The 21,597-nt window shown below is 57.4% G+C and overlaps 1 protein-coding gene across 5 annotated transcripts; it reads left to right on the plus strand.

Moving 5' to 3' along the window:
• Positions 1-178: 178 nt before the first annotated feature.
• Positions 179-20,255, plus strand: tab2 (TGF-beta activated kinase 1 (MAP3K7) binding protein 2). Of its 5 annotated transcripts, none has more exons than XM_086143281.1 (7): positions 179-535; positions 13,959-14,150; positions 14,244-15,939; positions 18,011-18,171; positions 18,879-18,972; positions 19,427-19,522; positions 19,917-20,255. In XM_086143281.1, exons 2-7 carry the CDS (start codon positions 14,049-14,051, stop codon positions 20,054-20,056), a joined length of 2,289 nt encoding a protein of 762 aa, XP_085999407.1. In that variant the 5' UTR covers positions 179-535; positions 13,959-14,048; the 3' UTR covers positions 20,057-20,255. The 5 variants fall into 5 exon arrangements, with proteins under 5 accessions (XP_085999407.1, XP_085999411.1, XP_085999409.1 ...); XM_086143285.1 differs by lacking the exon at positions 179-535 and adding an exon at positions 3,690-3,811; XM_086143283.1 differs by lacking the exon at positions 179-535 and adding an exon at positions 5,591-5,641.
• The last annotated feature ends 1,342 nt before the right edge of the window (positions 20,256-21,597 follow it).

Here is a 21,597-nt window from a genome sequence, read left to right on the forward strand (position 1 = left end):
GTAAAGTTGTAGTAAGACTTCAGTGAAGCTTCAGTGTAGCTTCAGTAGGTCAGTCTCAGCCCAGTCAGCTGTGTTGCAATCCCTCCCCCCTCCCCCTCCCCCCCTCCACCTCCTCCCCCTCGGCGAGCAGGGAGGGGGAAAAAAGCGTGTGTTCTCGCGAGACTAGGCTGCCCGTGCCGCCGCCATATTGTGTGACAGTATTTTGATTCGTATCTGCTGGAAGTGAGGAAAAAGCGAAAAGCGACGGGCAGCCTCGGGCAGGAGGCCCGGAGAAGCGGAGCTGTCATCTCGGTATCCCCGGCTCTCTGTCAGGGAGCGGAGCGCCGGGGCTCGGGAGCCCGCCCCCCTGCGAGCCGTATTTCGGGGACACATCAGGCCCGGGGCCTCGGTGCGCTTGGCCGTTCGCCGCCCTGATAGCGGCCGGATCCCTCTCGGCTCCGGCTCGCCGAGCTCCGCGGCCCAGCGGAGGTCCGGTGGCGGTGTCGGCTGTCGAAGGCGGCGGGAGGAGCGGCGGCGGCGGCGGCGGCGGACGGAGGTGAGTGGGGCCCGCCGACCCGGGGGTGGGGGGTGGGGGGCACCGGGGACCCGGTAGCCGTTAGCTTGTTCCCCCGACTTTTTTCGTCGGAACATCCAAACTTTCGGGAACTTTCCCCGAGCAAACGGGAGCCTGCCGCCGACCGCGGGCTCCCGGCCCACACCGCCCCGGCGTGTGGACGCGAACCCGGAGAGGTAGAGCTGCTCCGGGCGGGGAATAAAAAGCATTTTCTGCCTTTTTCGTATTAGCCGCTGGCCCGGCTAGCCCCGCTAGCTCACCCAGGGGTGTCGGGAGGCTGCTCCCTTTCCGACCGACTTTCCAGAAAGAAAAAAAAAGTCTCCCCTTCCTCCGGGGTCCGAACCGGGCCGTTACCGGACCCCTCACCCCCCCCCCCCCCACCGTTCGGCAACGACCCCGCCGTGATGGTCGCCTGTTTATCCGAGCGGCACCGCCGGCCGGGACCCGTGTTCGGAGCCCCGTATCGGGCTCCTTTTTTCCGTCCGGCTCCGCCGTGAGGAGCCGCAGCCGCGGGTGGAAAGTCATCCGCCCGGAGGAGGGGGGGCACCTGGACCGACAGGCCTGTGGGGGGCCGGGGGCCGGTGCCGGTTCACCGGAAGGAGGGCTGGTCCAGGGCGGACACACACAGGTGAGGGTTCGGCACACCTGCTGGATGCTCGGGTTGCCATGACAACCCCCCACTCGCCACCACCGCCCGCCAGATGTGACCAGTGATGATACTAGTAATGTGACCAGCAATGTAACCAGTAATGCGACCAGCAATATAACCAGTAATGTGACCAGTAATGTAACCAGTGCATGAGATGAAGCCATTCATGATGTTTACTGGTGGTGAGATGGGCTCCTCTCCTCTCCGGCCCAGATAGCTGCTGCCTCCTCCTCCCCGGCAGGTGCAGCCTGACGGACGCAGCTTTAGGTCACACAGTCACAAATCTCACACATCCGGACACACGATTTCAATATTTCTTGACACATTTTTGCCAAGTTTAAAATTATACATGTTGTTTAAAATTTGCTTGCATTCATATACATGCACCGCATGAAAAGAACATAAAGATTACTCTTCAGCGGTGGTGGCAGTGCTTCAGTGCTCTGTGCTGACCAGACTTCCAGGGAGGGGTTGGAATGGAACCGACGACCTTCTTATCTGAAGGAATGTCCGCTCTATCAGCTAAAATTCAGCCGCCCCCATACATGACCCTTTTTTTGTTGCTGAATTACCCGTAAATGGCGTGTGACGGTGGCCGTGTCGGCACCGAGGTGGTGGACCCCCCTTCGTCGGGTACGGAGCCCCGGTCGCCCCGTCACCCGCGCTCTCCCAAAATAGGGAAAATAACGTAAAAGTGGCATTAGTGTGTGTGTGTGTGTTGGGGTCAGACTGACCCGCTGTTGGCGGCGGCAAGTTTTTCCCTCTCTCCCCCGCCCGGAAGGACAGAAACCCCCCTATGCCTGCGGGTTTTGGTTTCACTGGGGTGTAGCTGGTCGTCCAGGTCAAAGGTCATGCCGCCACCCGACTAGTTGTCGGTGGGGTCTGTTTCACCCGCAGAACCCCGGCGGCCTCCGCGCAGCGTTTTACGCCCCGTTGTCGCGGCGAAGCTGTAAAAGTGTGTGTCCTTCATTAGCAGCTTGCGCCCGTCCCGACTCGCAGCTCCGACCAATGAGCTTCCAGGGCCGGCTGTTTATAGGTGCAGAGCCCTAACTGGAACCATGTGTGCCTCGGCTCGGCAAACGCGCTACTAGGAGGCCTCGCCGGTCTGGAGGGGCTCCGCCACGGTCGCTGGGAGCCCGCGTGCCGGGCCCGGGATCCGGGGGATCGGCCCGTCGCTCGGTTGGGGGGGAGGGGCTTGACGCTTGTAAGGAAATCCTGATGACGGCGAGCAGCGGCACACCTCACTGACCTCGCTGGAAGCCGCAAAGAAGTGGCACCGGCGGAGTTTGGACCGGTGCGGTCCAACCGGGGCCCGCAGGAACGCCTGTCTGCGGGGGACGTACCAACACTCCCATGGCTTCTTCTTGACAAACCCGTTTACTGATTCATCATTTCCAGTTTGCACAACAGCATGCTGTGTGTGTGTGTGTGTGTGTGTGTGTGTGTGTGTGTGTGTGTGTGTGTGTGTGTGTGTGTGTGTGTGTGTGTGTGTGTGTGTGTGTGTGTGTGTGTGTGTGTGTGTGTGTGTGTGTGTGTGTGTGTGTGTGTCGGGGGGATTCTTCTAGAAGTTGTTTTTGACTGTGGGGGGATTGCAGGGGGAATGGCAAACCAATCCTCAATTCCAGCCAGATATTGTAAAACAATCATATGCAAATGTGGTGGTCCTGCAGCCAGTGACCTTTGACCTACTTGTACCAAACGTCAGATCTTCTCAGACCCACAACACCCCGCATTGTGTGCGCTGCATCTGCCCGCTGAACGGCCGGTCTCAGTCGAGTTCTGGATAGTTTCCGGGCTAAGCTGCCTGTCCTGTCTGTCAGAAAAGCAGGTTCTGCTGGGTGCTTGTGATTGGCTGTGTCTGTGAAAGACGTCTAGAAAGGGATCCAAAGGTTTTGACTTTGGGTTCAATGTGCAGCCTCGTCAGGAAATGTAATGTAGGTCAGGAAGACGGAGTGGTCGGCGTTATCAGACGGGGTTTCTGGGGGAGGAGCGGCCCCCCTCTCTGGTGCCCCCCCCAGGAAGTGCTCCTCTGCTTTAAATGGAGCCCTCCGTTAGACGGACCCTTTCCCCGGCAGGTCAAAGGTCAGCCTCCACCCACCCAAGCGTGCTCCGGCCCCGTCACGTGTCGGTTCTGGGGCCTATAATGAATCTCTCCCCTGTCTTGAGGCAGGTGGATTCCAGATCCAGCCGCCTCCTGCCTTATCGCCCCCCCCCCCCCCCCCCGCACTGTTGCAAACAACAGTTCATGACTCAGCCTCACTCCTCTGGCTTCTCTCTGGAGACACACCTGTTTTCAGAGTGAAACTGTGCCGCCAGGTGTAAACAGCAGCCACTCACCCTCAGACGTCACGTTCCATCAACCACCTGAGAAACCGGAGAGGGAAATAACTGGAACATCGGCAGGAAATATCCTGAAAAACAGATGAGAACGAGAAGCCTATTTTGAGATCACGGCGTGGAAAGAGAGCAGAAGTTGGAGCTGTGGTGACGGGATGTGCAGCGTGCACGTGGAGGCTCGTGCATGTTGAAGATGCCACCTCGAGGCGAACCTCTGCTGGAGCGAGTGGCCCGACCTCCGTTCAGTCATCGACGAGGCTTCCTCTGGGGAGGTAAATACATGGACGGGTGGAGGGCTGCTGGGCTAAATCGGCTAGCTAATGACGCGAACTGCGTATCCCGACAGCTCCTCACCTTGAGGTGACAGATCTCCACGGTCTGAGACACAGCAGGACCAGACTTTGAGAGTTTCCATTTGGGAAGATGACGGCTGAAGGAGGTTCTAGTGAGTGACAGGCAGGTGGCAGGAGCAGGAAGGAACCCATGGAGGAGCTGATCCAGGGTACCTCCTTGATATCCGGGTAGATGTGTTGATGTTAAGATCGGGAGAGGACTTCTTCTCAGCCATAGTCGCCTTCTCATCAGACCTTCTGCCGTCGCCCAGTTGCACTGAGGTTTAAACCAGACTGGATCTTGATGGATCACCAGTGGTAACCGGAGCGGGTGTGAATGCAGACGCAGCAGTATTTTGGAGACCTTTTTTCTTTTAGCTTTGTCGCATTGACATTGTGCAATCCAGGAAGACGCTGCAGCTACAGGCGACGTGGTGGAGACGGAGTTCCCTTGGATGTGTTTTCAGTGTCTTTCTGGTTCTGTTACGCCAGTGTCAGAGTGTAGAATTCTAGAGGTCAACGGTCGATGTTGTTGTCAGAATGACATTTAACTCCAAACAAAGAAATGACTATGATTTTTGAGTTACTCAGTCAGTGAGTTCAAATTTGAGAAGTGGATCTTCTCTCATCTTCTAGTTACACCGAGACCACTGACACCCGGCGTCTCTGCCAACTTCCCTCTAGATCTGCTGACAGAACTTGGTCTGATTAAAAGTGGGCGGAGTCACGCGGTGAGCCAGGGCTATCTGCTAACGGCTAACCACAGCCGACGGTCTGCTCCCGCTGTCAGTAGAACGGCGTCTGTTTATGTTGACTCGTCCTGCCGCCGTGGCGAGAACGTGGTTTCCAAAGTCGGCCTGGAAGTTTCCTGAGCCACCTCGCCGCTGCATTTGGACGTCACTCAGCGCACAGCCTTGTACACAAGCTAGTGTTTTCCAAAACAGCTCTAGCTACGGGCTAACGCAACATATAGAGACCGACTTGAGACGTGCCGTGGTGGAAAAAGGGAACGCCGCGGTGCGTTCAGGTTCCAGTGGAAACTATGCAATGACATGTAGATTTGACAACATTAGTCCCCGATCCGATGGGCGAACTGCGTCAATACCGGACCCGATACCTATAGGAGGGGAGATGGGAGCCGTCTGGAGGGCCGTCAAAGACAGAATTAGACTTGTAGGTTGTCCGGAGAAGGTGAATAAATACAATCATGTGTCGGAGGACCACATCAGAACTCACCTCTCATTGGACTCAAGTCATACAAGCGTTGAACAAACAGCCACTGATTGGAATCGCTAACGTCGTCAGTCACCGGGCCAACCTCGGTCAAGTCGGATTACCGCTAATGTGTCTGAAGGCCAGCAATGGTCCGGTGGTTTCTCTGAAGGGGTGACCTCAGAACTGGCCGCTGTGTTTTAATGGCGCCCATAAATCACACTCCGGCAGGGCGGTGTAATTAAAGGACTGCTCTTCATGCTAATGAAGTGTTTTTCAAGTTTCCTTTGCAGAAGCTCCGCTTATGAAATAGGATAGTAGCACAACCGTCAATTAAAGTCGTAGAGCGGAGCCAATGCTCGCTGCCTCTGGATGAAGCGTTTGGACTAATTGGAACCAGAACCGCTGGTGTGTCAGGCAGGGCCCTTGGGAGCTGCTCTGGATCCACCGCTGTCGCTGCAGAGGTCCTCCTCCCCCGTGATCCACTGCCGACTGAGCCACAAAGCAGTCTTTTGACTTGTCGCCGGACCCAAGCGAGGACCCCCCGGTCTGTCCCAGGTAACCGGGGTAAACCCTGGGCAAGTGAGCTGAATGGGTGATGTTAGCGTGATTGTTTTTGCTCGCTGGAACTTGGCTCCATGCAGATCCCTTCTATTATAATCACCTGCAACACGTGCAGTTGCAGGCTAACTGTCCTCAGAGCTGGCCAGACCTTTGGTTTTCTGCTCCATCACCCTTCTTCTGTTATCTCTGCCAGACGCTGCTCGGCGGTATGCTCCCCCAGAGGGGCTAAGCTGGTGCCCCCAGGGGCTAACCACACCCGTGAGTCCTTTAGTCGGGGCTGGGGTTGCCAAATATGGGACTTCAGCAGTGGTAGTTTTTTTGGGTTTACATCTGGACAGAATGTCCAGGTGCCTCTGGTCCTGGTGGCTCCGGGCAGAGGTTGATGGTCTGAGCCATGATTTGGCCTCAGTTGACTTTGGTCCCTTTTCATGTCTTCATGCTGGTAATGGCAGCTGAGCTGTGACCCCCCCCAGGTTCCCTGGACTGGTGGAGGGTTCTTCTGTGGTGGACACTCAGAACTAGAACCTCTTCCTTGTTTCTGGAACAATTCTCGGGTTTTTTGTTGTTTGTATTGTGGCTCGGTCTGATCCTCTGCCCGTGCTGTCCGGCCTGGGTTCTCTCCATGTTCTTGGCCCTCTTCCTGCTGTCCAGATATAGTCAGCCGGTACCTTGAAGGTGAGAAGCAGCGTGTGAATGGTTGGATGATTGACGCCTGACCTTTCCTGGGTAAGTCCTGCCTCTTAACCCCATTGTCAGGTGGGATAGGCTCCAAGTGGTGAAGATGGTTCTAGTCAGATGGCCCAAGTGCTCTGGCCAGCAGGTTGTGGGTCGGATTCCCTTTAGCCGTGGAATATAAATATAACCGTAAGCTCGTAATGTTTATCTTGTATTGTACATCAGTAAGTGAATGTGATCCAGTTGAGTTCCTGTTCTGGATCTGCTCAGACACACTGAGACCCAATAACGTGGATCTACCCGCTTCTGTGTGGTTCCTGCTGTCCCGTCCCACCTTCTCATCGGACCTTCTGCACCCCGGCACCCAGTGCAGATCGAAAATATCTGCAGCGATGAAAATTTCCCTGACGCCCGGGCCCAGCAGGCCACTGGGCCTGGATCTGTGTGTGTGTGTGTGTGTGTGTGTGTGTGTGTGTGTGTGTGTGTGTGTTGGCAGTGGCTGCCTACCGCTGACACTGTTTCAGAAGGAACATCTCCTACAAATGATGACTTAAAGCTAACGTTGATCCATCACAGCCTGTCAGTCTGAGGCCAGGCTGCCAGCAGCGTGACATTCCTGCACATCAGTCGCTGGCTGTTTTGGATTTTCGGGGCCGAAACATCTCCGGGATTTTAGAAATTGGCTCTGTGCGGCTTTTCCTAGACCCGCTCCCAGCGCAGACCAGCGCCGCTCGGCTTTCACAAACAAGTGATCAAATATTACGGATAATTACACGTATCCCTCCAGTCGCCTGCTGGCTCCCGCCCTCACCCAGAATCCCACTGGCCTCCCTGGTGTTACGTGTCACCGCACTTCCACGTGAGACACACACACACACACACACGCACACACACACACGGGGGTTGACTAAGGGGGTGTGGGATGTGAGCCATGTAAACATCAGGCAAAGGGCTTCGATGATTAAGCACTATTCTAATATTAGTACTAAATAGTCCTAATAATCATGTTGTGGGGATGTTGCTGATTCCGTGTGTGTGTTGGTGTGTCGGGGGTCAAACACACTCTTACCGAGCCCCTCCCACACACACCCACCCCGCCCACTGGATTCACCTCACATATTTCACACAAAGTGTCCCCAAGTCACCTGAAATGTCCTGGAAACACCTGCAGTGTCTTCAGACCTTTCAGATGTTTGGGGGGGTGTCAATGGATTAAATGTCACTGTGTGTGTGTGGGTGTGGGTGTGGGTGTGTGTGTGTGTGTGGGCGTGGGCATGGGCGTGGGCGCCTGTGTGTTTAACCATGCTAACAGCTATGCTACAGACCTCACCTGATGTGATTGAAAGTCAGTCATTTCATGTGTCATGTGACTCGGAGGAGGGGTCAGGGGTCACGCGATGGTCTGAAGCCCCGAGCAGTCAGTGAGTCAGTGAGTGTGATGTCGGTGAAAAGGTTGAGCTCACTGTGGAAGGCCATCGTGACCTGAATGTTTGGAGGCCTGGAATAAGACTGAATGGCATCTAAGCGGCGGCCGGGTCACGTGACTTGGCCGCTATTTGTCTTTTGCTTGGCCTCAAGGTGGGGAATGATCCTCCTAACAGCTGCGGGAAGCATTTCCGGCCGAGGGTTGTCTTTGCAGCCAAGCACTCGGAGGTCCGGCAGTGCGTCGGAGCGGCGCTGCAGCGGTAATCGCTCCCGGCCTCCTGCTTGTGACGGGCTCGCGTCGGGCAAACCCCGACTCGGAACCGCCATCGGACGACTTGGAAAAACGGTCTGAAGTTTTTTTTTTTTTCTTCCTCTGTTTTTTTTTCGGATATGACCAGGAGTCCCTGCTGAATCAGCCGGTAAACGTCCTTTGTATCTGCTAATGGATTTAGTCTGGCGCCGGACCAGGATCTGACACAGCATTTCCAGCATGGACCCGCCGGAGCTGCGGTCGAAGCCGCTGTGCTTTCTGCGATCCGGGTCCCAGTAACAACCCGGGCCTCGCGGAGAACGGATGGACCGGGACGGCCGCAGAGCGCCTGGCCGCCGCCGCCCCGCCGCCCGGGGGCTTCAGGCGGCGCCATGACACACGGGAAGTGCATCTTATAAGGCAATAAAAGCCAGAGATCTGCTCGGAGCAGGCCGGACCGCCGCCGGTTCAGAGAGGCTCCTCCGTGGACCGGACCCTGTGCGGGCCTCTCGTCGGACCAGGACCCGCGGGAGGGTTCCCTTCATCAAGTCCCGTCAAGGCTGCGTGGGCTCTTCTTCTGCAGGACATCAGTCAGCCAAGATCCGTCCCGGACTTTATCATTCTAACAGAACGACCTAGAAAAGCCTCACCGCCACCACGTCGGACCCGGCGGGGGAACGTGCTAACGCTGCTGCCTTTGGTAGCATCGAGCTAATGACCCTCCAGGTTGGCCCCTTGATGCTTCTTGGCCGCTCATGAAGGACACGTGATGTCTCATCAGGTCATTGGCCTCCTGCGGTGAAGCTCCAGCGTGCTGGATGAAACAAGAGATGTCCACCGCCATTTTGGCCTTGATTCCACTCCTGGTGACGGATAAACAGCCGTATTTAAAAAAGACAGGAACGGTTTCTTCACAGCCTGAATCCGAGCTGACAGTGAGTTGGAACCAGCCTGGACCCGAGGCCAGGCAGAAGATGGCCAATGGGATCGGTGCTTCCAGCTGAGCACCTTCAGAACCTTCATCCAAGGTCTGCTCACCTGTCACTGACCCATCCCATCCTTCTCAAGGAAACAGTACAATGGATTAGCCAGAAGTGTGTGTGTGTGTGTGTGTGTGTGTGTGTGTGTGTGTGTGTGTGTGTGTGTGTGTGTGTGTGTGAGTGTGTGAATGTGACTTCCTCTTGAAGGAGGAGGAGCTCTGAATTGGACAGACAAGGAAGTTATGTCTGGTATTTACAGCTTTTCGCATGAAGCAGCGTTATCTCAAGGACGGGGCAGGGCTGAGGCACCGGGCGCCATCCTGCCCGCCATGACCGGGTCACACACACACACACACACACACACACACACACACACAGCAGACTTCTCACCTGAGACCCACAGGCCAGATGACTTTGACTTCACCTTTCCATTTGGATGTTTATGGGCGACCTGCTGATGTGGTGCAGGTCAGAAGCTCAGAAGCTCCTTCAGGCTCCCCTGGGTCCAGCCTGTCGTGGCCTGTGGACCATCTGGACCTCACCTGGCTTGTTGGTGTGTGGATTTTTTAGTGCTTGCTTCACCTCTCCGCTGTGGTGTGAAGGTGTTTCTCTTAGCAGCTTCCTGCAGCTCCTTCCTGCCTCACCACCCTCAACTCTGCTTTTTAGGAAGGACTTGCTCTGGCTGGACGCATCTACTTTTATCACCTCTTAGGAACCATCAGGTAGACCCTCATTGGTTCTCCATCCTCGGTCGACGCCGGCAGATAAATTAAACTTGTCCTACGTGTTGGTTTGGCCTCACGCTTTTCACTTGTCAGGTCCGGCTGGACATGGAGACCCAATTTCTCCAAATCCACCCCCCAACAGTGTACGCCACCTGGTTTGAGAAGCTCACCTTCTTGTGGTCTGGACCTCAGTCCGGTTCCGCCTGTCCCACCGGCTCTTCTAAGGACACTGCACTTAAGATGAGTGCCGAGGCTTTTGTAGAACATCCGACTCTTTCCAAGCCTTCGTCCCGAGGAGGCCCGGAGGTGGTGCTCAAGATCACGCCGTCCGGCCGCCGATGCGTCAGCCGTTTGATTTACGAGGGACCGATCGCCCGCGCCGTGCACGCCGTCCGTCTGGAGATGGCGCTCACAATGAGAAGCTTTGAGATTCTGCCGCACCTGCTGAATGAGAGTCTGTCCGGGCTTGTCGGCCGCCAATTAATGTTTCCACAATGGGCGTAGAAACACTGAGCTCCCTGTCAGCGCCGCCCGCTTGTTTTTCCTTCCACTCATTAACCTCGCCGGAGTGTCTGTCACTTGCTCGCACCTTCTTCGATTCAGTCCCTCTTGAAAGAAGCCCAACAAAAAGACTCTTCGTATTGCCGAAGCTTCTATTTTGAGCTCAGGCTTTGGTCCTGACATATAATGCCCCCCCCCCCCCCCCCCCCAGGGGGCAGCAGGGAGGGGGTTGGGGGTCTTCTGCATGTTGCAGGGGGGAAGGCTGGTTCTGGAGGTACTGTTCCATCTTTATGTTTGGTCCTGGGTGAGACAGATCTTGGAATGAGCAGTTAGAACCTCCATATGATGTATGGATGGAAAGGAAGTCGCAGGAAGCCGGTGTGTGTGTGACCCAGCGGCTCGGGGTGTTTTATGGGTTGGACTCATCTTGGGGGGTCGCTGATGCTGAGGCCTTCCTACAAAGACAGACGGCAAAGGGCATCCCATCCAAGACCCCCCAGAAGGCAGTGTGGACGGTAATGTTTCTGCAAAGACACATTGCCAAGCGGCGTAGGGGACGGCCTGACCTTCAGGACCATCTTCTGTAGAAGGAGGCTTGGAGAAAAGGTGCTCCTCCATCTCCACCAGACCTCCTGCTCTTCCTGGAAGGACTTTGTCAAACCTGGGAATCTGGTGCCCTTGCCTGCTTCCAATCAACCACCAGCTGCAGGCTGCGACGCTGAAGAATTTTTGATTTCCTGCATGCACGGGCGTGCGCGCACACACGCACACACACACGCACACACACGCACACACACACACACACACACACACACACGCACTCTCTCTGGCTGCCTTGAAACCGCGGGCAGCTCAAAGCGAGCGGGCCGACCTCGGCCTCACCGTGAGGCAGTCGACTGCGATTTGGGCTGTGCTCATAAAAAGTGGTTTGTTTGTGTTCTGCAGACGTCGTGTGGAACAAAAGAGGTTCCTCGTGCTGGACGAGGGTTCTTCTGTTGAGGCCCCGCGTTGTTTCAGTCCTCGTCAGTCACATGGCGCTTCGTTCCAAACAGTAGTTGTCGTTGGACACGCGTGAAGGGAAGGCAGGATGTTCTGGAACCTTCAAGATGGATCTTGTGGAAGTGAAGCAGCGCCGGCCCGAGGCTCGCGGTCGGTTGCTTCGCGGTCGCTGTTGATCTGGGAGTTTATTCCAGGCCGACTCGTAACTTTTAACGCACCGGGAAACGACTTTGATTTGGGGCGTCGGGCTCTTTGTGAGGTTCCTCTGTTGAGACCGAAGGTCTCCACGTCAGCCGGTGTCTCCGGCCGGCTCAGTGAGGCCAGGTTCTGATGAGGCATGCTGCTCCTCAGTCACATCATCAGAAACTGGATGTACAAGACACAAAACAAAGGGGCTGAATCAAAGCTGCATTCTTTGGAGGTGACTGGTCCAGACCAGCAGGAGGAGGGGCTGGAGGTGGAAGTTCTGTCTTGCTTCTGATAGCAGCCCCTTGCTTTGACCTGTGACCTCCCTCCATGAGGGCTGCGTCATCCCAGACGGTTCTCACCTTCTCGACCCCGCGGAACACGCGCCGGGCGGCGCGTCGGACCGAGCTCCGATCAGAACCTCCCGCTCTGACGCCGCTGACGGAACACAGCGGCGGTTTATTGTGCGTTATGTGTAGCCTCTTTGTTAGCGCGGAGCGCTTGTTGCGGGGGCCGTTGGGCCGGCTGACGGGCCGGTTCTGCGGCGGCGTCCTGGAGATTACTAGTCAGCGTCTCGCTGGAGCTCTGGTGGAGCCGGAGGCTTTCAGGTGCGCCGGGCCGGCGGACTGAATAAGGCCTTTGAGGCCCGGCTGTGGGCGCCGCTCCGGTCCAGGAACTGCTGCCTCAGCAATGGACGCTTTGTCTCTATCTCTGCTGGCGGGGGGGGGGGGGGGCCTTCTACCGGGCACTCGGCCCGATCGACTCCCCCCGCCGAGGGCCCCCGCCTCCCCCCTGCGGCGAAGCAGTGCAGGCCCGTCATTAACAGCAAGGAGGTGTGGGCTTTGTTTTTATTTTTGTTTTTCCAACAGCCCGACCCCGGCACCGACCCAGAACTGGGTCAACTGCCAACCAGTGAGTCCGATTTCCCACAGCGCTTGAACTACCCGCCTTCCTGAACGCCGTCTGTTGTGCTCTTTGTCTGCACACCAAACAGGTTTATGTTATGTTTATGTGTGTGTGTGTGTGTGTGTGTGTGTGTGTGTCTAAAGCAGGCCGCTATAAAGGCCTCATTCTCTGTTGACTTTATTAGCTTAATATGCTAGCGGAGATGGAAAATACTACTCTGGCCGCAGTGCGTTTGCTCTAAACATGTAATCTGAGATATGGCGGTTTTCCTCTGGTTCACATTTAGAGGCTCTCCATGCTGCCTTTTGTGTGTCTTTTTTTAATGTACAACATAATGAATTCCACAGTCTGTTGGCATAATTCTGAAACTTTCCATTTCCTTGAATCCCCGCAGACAAAGGGAGGCATTGAGTGACGGTTTGTTTTTCGGAGACTCCTCTAATGGACGTGGAGGGTTTTGTTCTTCAGATGTTCGCCGGTTCCCCTGATCGGAAACACTTTCGGGAGTACGTGATGAAACTTGCGAGCGCAGCGCGAGCCACCTCGCGGAGCAGGCCTGCCGGTCCCGAGGAGGAAGGCGCCCCGGGGCAAACCCGGAGCTCCATAAATCACTTCCCACCTCCCCCCGAGCTCCGCCCCCCCGGTGCTGTTATCGGCTGAGACTTTCTGCACGGCCGAGTTACACAGTTTGAGCGGTGCCCGAGCGTTCTCCTCATAACTCAGATTAGACGGCAGCGCCGCCACCTCCGCCCTCCTGCAGACACTGGAGGCCTCCCGCAGGATGTTCTTGTGAAAGCCTGTGGTGGGAGGTGAATGCTGGAAGAACGTCAAACATGGCTGCCGCGCCCCTCGCCCTCTCCTCGCAGCACCTCCTCAGAGTTGGAGGTCGGTGTTTGGTGCGGATGAGCTCAGGGGGAGTCGCTGGAACGTGACGGCGGTCTCCAGGACCTGGTATGGGTGAACCCTGCTGACACCGGGTCCTGGGCGAGGACCTTCTCGGCAGCCTCGGGTCTCCTGCTGTCCACAGATGGAGCGAACCCCGGAACCTCTCTGTCGGGGCCGCTCTCCGACGCTAAGCCGTGATGTTTACAGAAGGTCTGTGAGAAGAGGGGCGTCCTCCGCTGACGCCGGCCCGAGGTCAGAGGCGGCCCCCGTCAGCGGCCCGACCCGATCCCGGTATCCGAGGTGGCTCCGGGCTCGGAGATGTCCGTCAGACCTGGCGTCGTCTCTAATCAGAGGGTTCCTGGAAGCCTCTGGGTTTATTGAAGTCTGAGGTCTGTGGTCCTGGAGCTGCTGCAGCCGCTGCTTCCTGCTTGTTTATCCCTGGAGAGGCGGACCTGAGCAGAAACACACCAAGTGCTTCTCCTTGAAGGCCCTCAGCTTCAGAAGGGTCTCCTTAACTTCTCAACAAAGAGACACTTTGGTCTCCTGGTGAATGTGAGGAGTCCAGTTCCTGCCTCCTCCTACCGCCGATGAGCTGACGAATCACGTGCATTGCTTTTCCCGAATTTGCATCGTTGAGAGGATGAACGAGCTGTTTAACGCGTCAGACATTTGAGTGTCCTCACAGGCTCCGCCCACCGCCTCCCGCCGGGCGCCGCTGTCGGAACGAGGCGGTCCGAGGGCGTCTCCGTGTCTAACCGGGCCTCCCTCCTCTTCCGCAGGATGCTGAAGATGACGGTGGCGTGCCGCTGCCGTGACTGACCCCCCCGCGCACTGAAGGCCGCAGACAGACCCGAGCTGGCAGCCTACGAATGGCCCAGGGAAGCCACCAGATTGACATTCAGGTTTTGCATGACCTGCGCCAGAAGTTCCCTCAAGTCCCGGAGGGCGTCGTGTCCCGGTGCGTTCTACAGGTAAGCGCCTCGACCGCGGCGCCCGCTTTCCTCGGACCGCTCCGCCTCCTCCTTCGCTGACGGCCGGTCGTTCTGCCCCCCCCCTCCCTTCAGAATAACAACAATTTGGACGCCTGCTGCGAGTACCTGTCCCAGGTGAGTCCGGGCTACCCGTACGGCGAGGAAGGAACGGCCGGCTTCTCGGAGCACCCCAACTTCATAAGGCTCCCCAATCACATGACCCAGCTGAGCCTGGGCCTGCAGTGTCAGAATGTGCACGTGGCCCCGTCGCGGGACGGCCTGAGGATGAACGGCAGCCGGACCCTGGCCCACAGCCTGAGCGACGGGCCCCTCCAGACGGGCCAGGCCCCCGGCGGCGACTTCTTCCCGCAGGAGCCCCAGTCCGCCCCGGTGCAGGTTCCCGCCGGCCTCAACGTGTTCGGCGTGATGGAGCACCCGCGCACGCGCAAGCCGCAGCCCCCCCAGCACCTGGGGCTCTACCCCCAGCAGCCGCCGCCGCCGCGCTTCAACCCCATCACCGTGACGCTGGCGCCCAACATCCAGACGGGCCGCAACACCCCCACGTCTTTGCACATACACGGCGGCTCGCAGCAGGGGCTCGGCAGCCCGCAGGGCAACTCCATCTACATCCGGCCCTTCGTGAGCCAGAACCCGAGCCGGCAGAACCCGCAGCAGGGGGGGCGGGCCCAGTACAGCCCCACCTCCCAGCCCCAGCAGCAGATCTACCAGATCTCCCATCCTTCGTCCGTGTCGGGCTCCTGGTCCGGGCCTCCGCAGGCCTCCTCCTCCTCGCATACCTCGCACCACCAGACCTCCCATGTCTACATGCCCATCAGCTCCCCCACCAACTCCCAGGCGCCGTCCGTCCTTCCCGCGGGAAGCCAGGCCTCGTCCTCCGGCGTGTCCTCCTCCTCCTCCTCCTCCTCTTCGTCGTCGTCGTCGTCCGTCATGCCCACCTCCCTGTCCACCATCAGCCAGTACAACATCCAGAACATCTCCACCGGCCCGCGCAAGAACCAGATCGAGATCAAAATCGAGTCTCCCCAGAGGAGCAACTCCACCACCACGGCCGTGCTGCGGACCGGCGGCGGCGGCGGCGGCGGCGCCCGCTCCTCCTCCACCCCTTCCTCCTGCCCGTCGTCGTCGTCCTCCTCCTCCTCCTCTTCAACTGGAGTGGCCGCCGTCCCCAGCGCCCCCCTCTCCATCGGAGGCTCGGGTCGCAGCCGCAGCCAGCCCACTGTTTACATCTCCGCCAGCCCGCCCACTGCTGCTAGCGCCCCCGGCGAGGACGCCGTCCTGGCCGCGGCCGCCGCCCGCTCACAGCCCAAGTTTTACATTTCCGCCAACCCCTCCGGCGACGACGGCGGCGGCGGGAGGAACCCCCCGACAGTCTACATCTCAGCCAACCCGCCCCTGCAGGGGCCCGCGGGGGCCAGGAACGTGGGGGGTCAGGTGAGCATGGGCTCCGCCTACATCCACCACCACCCGCCCAAGTCCCGCGCCGCCGTGGGAGGCGGGGCCACGGCGTCCTCGCCGCGCGTGGTGGTGACTCAGCCCAACACCAAATACACTTTTAAAATCACTGTGTCCCCCAACAAACCCCCCGCCGTGTCACCCGGGGTCGTGTCGCCCACCTTTGAGCCCACCAACCTCCTCAGCCTCCCGCCGGACCACCATTTCGTGGAGCCGGACCCCCTCCACCTCTCGGACCCCCTGTCGCCCCACAGGGAGCGGCCCAGCGAGCCCCGCAGGCTGAGCATGGGCTCGGACGACGCGGCCTACACCCAAGGTGAGCACGCCGCTAACCGCGCTAGCACTACTGTGTGTGTGTGTGTGTGTGTGTGTGTGTGTGTGTGTGTGTGTGTGTGTGTGTGTGTGTGTGTGTGTGTGTGTGTGTGTGTGTGTGTGTGTGTTAACGGAATGCGGTATGATTTGTGTGTAAGAGAAGCAGTAAGAGAATTGTGATCAATGAATGCATGTTTAAAGTCCTAATCTTCAGGGTCTCCAGAGGGACACCTGACCCCTAAACCGTCTGAGCTGCGTCTGGAACCTGGCTCTCCAGGTGAAATGGGAAGGTGACTCGCCCAGGAGGGTGGTGTGTGTGTGTGTGTGTGTGTGTGTGTGTGTGTGTGTGTGTGTGTGTGTATGTGTGTGTCGTCAGCTGCGAGCAGCGGCGTGTGTTGTGTGAGTCAAGCGGGTCGAGGCTCGGCAGCCTCTCCTTATTTGGGCGTTGGACTTGATTCCCTGTGAGTCAGCGGCCCCAGGAGGCGCCGCCGCCGCCGCCGCCCCCTGAGGCCACGCCCCCACGCCCAGAGGTCCTCCGTCCCCAATGTGACTCATGCGTGGACGTGGGAACCAGGACCTTCATGGCCTGCCTGCTCCAGGGTCCTCTGGTGCATCTCACACCTCCTCCTCCCAAGTCTGGATTGAATAATTCCAGGTCCAGGAGGATCGCGTGTCTCCTGGAAACACAGCCGGGCCTCTGAGTGAACGGCAAAGCTTTTATTTTGAAAGGAAGTAAACAGTCCCCACTTCCTGCGTCCAGCGGGCGCCGGGCCCGGAGGTGCTCCCCGACAGGTCTGCTCAAACCCCTGTGTTTGTGAGGACTCTGTGCCTCCGCTTTCCCCGCAGTCGTGCCTTTCGGCGCCACGGCGACGGTGGCTCGGCCAATCAGAGGCCCCCGCTGGCGGAGTCGCTCCCCGAAGGGAAGTCGGGGTCACTGGGGTTTCTGCTGGCTGGGGGGGCGGATGGGTTAGCAGCTGGTCACGGTCATTCAGGCAAACACCTTCCAGATCCTTCCACCAACACCTCACACACACACACACACACACACACATTCCTCCCCAGACAGCAGAAGTTAGGAGGCGTCAACCAGCAGAACACTCAGTGCAACCCAGGCGTGTCGGGTTTCAAATTGCACAACACTTCCAGGAGAAACACCAACCCTGGGGGAGGAGAGAGATGGCTGCGTGACCTGCAGAAGGTCCAGAACACACACCTGGACCTGGAGCTGATCCTCCACCAGACTCCACCCTTTAGAACCTGAGGACGGGCCTGTTGGCAGGATCTTCTTTGGAGCCCACCAGCTGCTGTCCAAGGGCACCTCCAGAAACATCTCACCTTTTTCACTCCCCTCTGTCTTCAGATCAGCCTTGGTGTCAGGTCTTCATGAATCACCTCCTTCCAACTTCCTGCTGCTGAAAAACCATCAAGTCCCATCTGACCAAAACAAAGGCTTTGATTGGCAGACGTGTGTGTGTGTGTGTAGGTGTGTGTGTGTGTGCGTGCATGCGTGCGTGCGTGAATGAGTTGTTTCTCCCTGAACATGTGAAGGCCTGTGAACCAGAGCAGGTTCTATCAGGACCTGGGCAGATGAAGTGCAGGCTGAAGGTCTCCTGGGAAACGGCTGGCTCTCCCATGGATGGATCAATAGATCCTGGATCGATCTGCGTCGATTGGTCGGCTGAGCAGGAACCTTCTGGACCTGCACTTGGTGTCTTGGCTTTTTCCTCCTGGTGGTACTTGATGTTTTGTAGCCACTTCAGATCTTACCGGCAGATGAAGTTAGACGTTTCCAGGTCAGACAGAAAAGGAATAAACATCTGCAAGAGGTGTGTGATCCTCCAGGAACCCTCCACACCAAAGGAAGACCTTCTCCCAATCTTGTTTTTTCCTGGTGTGTTTGAGGGTGTGTTCGGTGTCGTCGATCCAGGTGGAGCGGTGCATTCAGGGTTCTTTGACAAAAGCTGGAATCCTGGTGTCCTTGCATGTTGCACGTCTGACCCGTGTTCTCCGCGTTCCTTCTGTCTTGGAAAGTGATGGAACCCGTCTCCTCTCTGGCCGCTGGCGTTTGTCCACAGCGCTGCTGGTCCACCAGAAGGCCCGCATGGAGCGGCTGTGGCACGAGTTGGAGCTGAAGAAGAAGAAGCTGGAGAAGCTAAAAGAGGAGGTCAACGAGATGGAGAACGACCTGACCAGGAGACGGCTGGAGAGATCCAACTCCGCCTCCCAGATCCCTTCTGTAAGCTCAGCCCACCCACCATCACCACGTCTGCACAAGTTGTCTGCCTGTTCAGGGACGGCCTCAGTGTCCTGGGACCACCTGAAGTCTGCCTCTTAGGGAGCACCTTCAAACATACTTGTCTCATGGAGTACTACCTTCAACAACATCTGTCATTCCCCAGTACCTCCTAAGAATACATTGGACCTCCAAAGTACCACTTAAGAATATCTGTCCTCACACCACGTTAAAATATCCAATTACCGCCGTAAGATATATCTTAAGATAAGTAAGATAAGTACCTCCCTAAAACATACCCCCCTTGAATTACCACCTTAAGATATACCTCCCTGTCAAGTACCACCCTAAAAAATATCCCCTCTTCAAGATAAGTACCTCCCTAAAACATACCCCCCTTGAATTACCACCCTGAGATATACCTGCTCCATCAAGTACCACCTTAGAATATACCTGCCTTAGGATGTACCTGTCAAATACCACCCTAAAGTATACCCCCCTTCAAATACCACCCTAAAATATACCCCCCTTCAAATACCAAATCTAAATCTCTTCGAGTACCACCCTAGAGTATATCTAGGTGTTTTGAGGGCAATCAGATGTGACCCCTGGCGCCCCAGAGTGAGGACATCAGTTCTAGGAGGACACGAGGGGTTGGTTGGAGGAGGTCTAATGGTCTGTCTGTCCATGTCTGTCTGTCTGTCCTCCAGATTGAGGAGATGAAACAGCTGAGATGTAAAAACCAGTTGCTGCAGATCGACATCGACTGCCTCACCAAGGAAATCGACCTCCTTCAGAACAGAGGTGGGGGGGCCTGGCGGACAGGGAGGCGGGGCTAACAGGGGGCGGGGCCAACAGGGGTGGGGCCAACAGGGGGCGGGGCCAGTGGGATCACTTCCTCTGCACGCGCTCAGAAGGAGCAGCTATTGTGTTTTTAACCAGCAGCTCTTTCTGAATGACTTCCTGCTGCTGCAGGTAATGAGGTACAACACACACACACACACACACACACACTCACACACACACACACTGCTGCCCCCCCCCTCATGAGTTGAACCAGAACAAACTGCACAAACCACCAGAAGACCTTTCATGGTTGTCCATGGGGGAGGACCTCCGTGGTCCTGTCACTCATCTGCTCCTTCAGAGAACCTCCAGGCCGCTGTGGAACCCTGGTGGAACATCTGAACGTCCTCGGGTTACCGGCGCCCTCTGCTGGTTGGTCTGAGTAACCGGCTCCATCTTCTCCTCCCCACAGGACCACACTTCGACCCCAGTGAAATCCACAACTTCTACGACAGCATGGAGTTCCTCGGTCCCATCCCGCCCAAACCCAAAGGTACCCTGTCTGCAGGTAAGGGGGGAGGCTCTTCTGGGTTCTGCTGGGTTCCTCTGGGTTCCACCCGCATGACACACACTGTCCTCACGGTCCCGTCTGGTTGCCAAAGTGCAGCAGATGAAGCAGGTTCTCCGCTTCACGACCCAGACGCCGACGAAGAACCCACTGATTCGGCCTGACCAGAAGATGGCTCTTTCTGAGGACCTGCATCTTCATTGACCTTCATCACACACAATGAATTGTTTTCTGAAACGTTGAACTTTGTTGTCTTCTTGTTCTCTGATGGCCTCTGATCTTCAGTAGGAGTTACTCCTCCTCTTCCTCTGGTCCTCACCTCGACACCCCGGGGTTGTTGTTCTCGCTGTCCTTGAAGGCACCACGCTGACGTTCCTCTCTCCCCTCCACACAGAGGCGGTCAGCCGGACCTCCAAGGCTGAGGCGGAGGTGGAGGAGGAGGAGGGTCTTCAGTGGAGCTGCACCGCCTGCACCTTCCTCAACCACCCGGCCCTTAACCGCTGTGAACAGTGCGAGTTCCCGCGGCACTTCTGAGCCCCCCGACCCCGGGCCTCCACCCCTGGAGAGGACCAGCTCCTCCTCCTGCCCCATGTGGGCCTCTGAAGGCTCCACGGGGCAGCGTTCTCCCCTCCTGGAGGCCGGCGGTCCACCGTACTTCACCTCAGAGACTCGCCCCCCCATCTGCCCCCCATCTGCCCCCTATCTGCCCCCCATCTGCCCCCCATCTGCCCCCATCTGCCCCCCATCTGCCCCCCATCTGCCCCCCATCTGCCCCCTATCTGCCCCCTATCTGCCCCCATCTGCCCCCATCTGCCCGTACCTCGCTGCTCCAGCTCCAGTATTATACGCCAAAGGGAATCAGACTTGTGATAGGATAGAAGGGGAAGCCCCGCCCCCCGGCCCCGCCAATGGGAAGATTGCATGCTTTGTGTGCGGGGGGCGGGGCCTGAGAGGGGCGGGGCCTGTGAGGGGGCGGAGCTCTTTACTGTACATATCTTTAAAATGTGCCTTTCCTTCCTCTCGATACAGACCCTTGTATTTGTGTAATAACGGCTTTATATTAACCCTTTGTTTCCTCCTGCGCCCCAAAACGTAAAGGAGAGCGGACCCTCGCAGCATCAGGAAGCTACAGCCCCACCCCCACCCTCCTCGGGGGTCCCCAGTACGACCTTTGCACCCCCACCTCCTCCCAGACTGTCGGGACCCTCTCGGGACGGACCGGTTGATAATCGAACAAGAAAAAACAGGCAATACTTGCAAGAAACTGCCATCTCCATGACAACTGGAATGTTTGGGGACGAAGGAGCTTCCTTTTCGGGGAGATCCGGACGGACGTCCCCCCTCCCCCTGACCCCCCAGGGCGGAGCTTTTTTTTTTTTTTTTGTTTGTTTTTTTTGCTTTGTTTTGATTTGAGGTACCAAAGATCGGATCCGCCGGAAACCAGAACCTCCTGGGAAGAAGAGGAAGAAGAAGAGGAAGAAGAAGAGGAAGAGGAGGAGCGTGACCTTCTGCCCCGGTGCCCCCCCGCCCCCGAGGGTTTCTCCAAAGTTTACTTCTTGTTATTAACGTACCTTAACTGTGGAGTCCTTTCTCACTTCTTTCCTTCCCACCTTTGTAAAGCGCCGCCTCGCCGTAGTGCCTTTTTAGATTTTTACGGGACTCACAGCGACCGGATCCAGCGCCGGCCGGCGGGCGGCGGAAGACCAGGCCTCGTCTCTGAAGCACTTAAAAACGCCGAACTTGTTCCTTCTGCGGCCCGAAGCCTCCACAGGAACTGTCCCGAGCCGGACGTGCACGGCGGCGTGAAGAGGACGCCGGGACGACATGATCTCCAACCTAAAGTGTCTTTTTGACTTTATCTGGGAAAACTGTCTTTGTAACAGATAAGTTATTTGTAAAAATAATAAAAAAAAATCGACTCAGACTCTGGGCCGGAGCTCCTGGCCGCCGGTGTTCCTCCGCCTCGGTTCTCCTCGCCCTCCGTTTTCTGTCCCGACCGGTCAGAAGTCTTCGTCCGAGACTCGAACCGTCCGCGGGTGTTAAACCCCGCCCCCTCCCAGCAACAACACCTCCGA

This window comes from Fistularia commersonii, chromosome 36 (genome assembly GCF_037954325.1).
Source record: "Fistularia commersonii isolate RoL2024-O1a breed Wild chromosome 36, RoL_Fcom_v1.0, whole genome shotgun sequence".
NCBI lineage: Eukaryota > Metazoa > Chordata > Actinopteri > Syngnathiformes > Fistulariidae > Fistularia > Fistularia commersonii.

Bases quoted from the DNA above. Each gene is read 5' to 3' on its own strand.
- tab2 (XM_086143281.1), top strand. From the start codon at position 14,049: ATGGCCCAGGGAAGCCACCAGATTGACATTCAGGTTTTGCATGACCTG. The intron at 14,151-14,243 runs GTAAGCGCCTCG...CCCTCCCTTCAG, and splicing joins TGTCCCGGTGCGTTCTACAG to AATAACAACAATTTGGACGC. The intron at 19,523-19,916 runs GTAAGGGGGGAG...CCCTCCACACAG, and splicing joins CAAAGGTACCCTGTCTGCAG to AGGCGGTCAGCCGGACCTCC.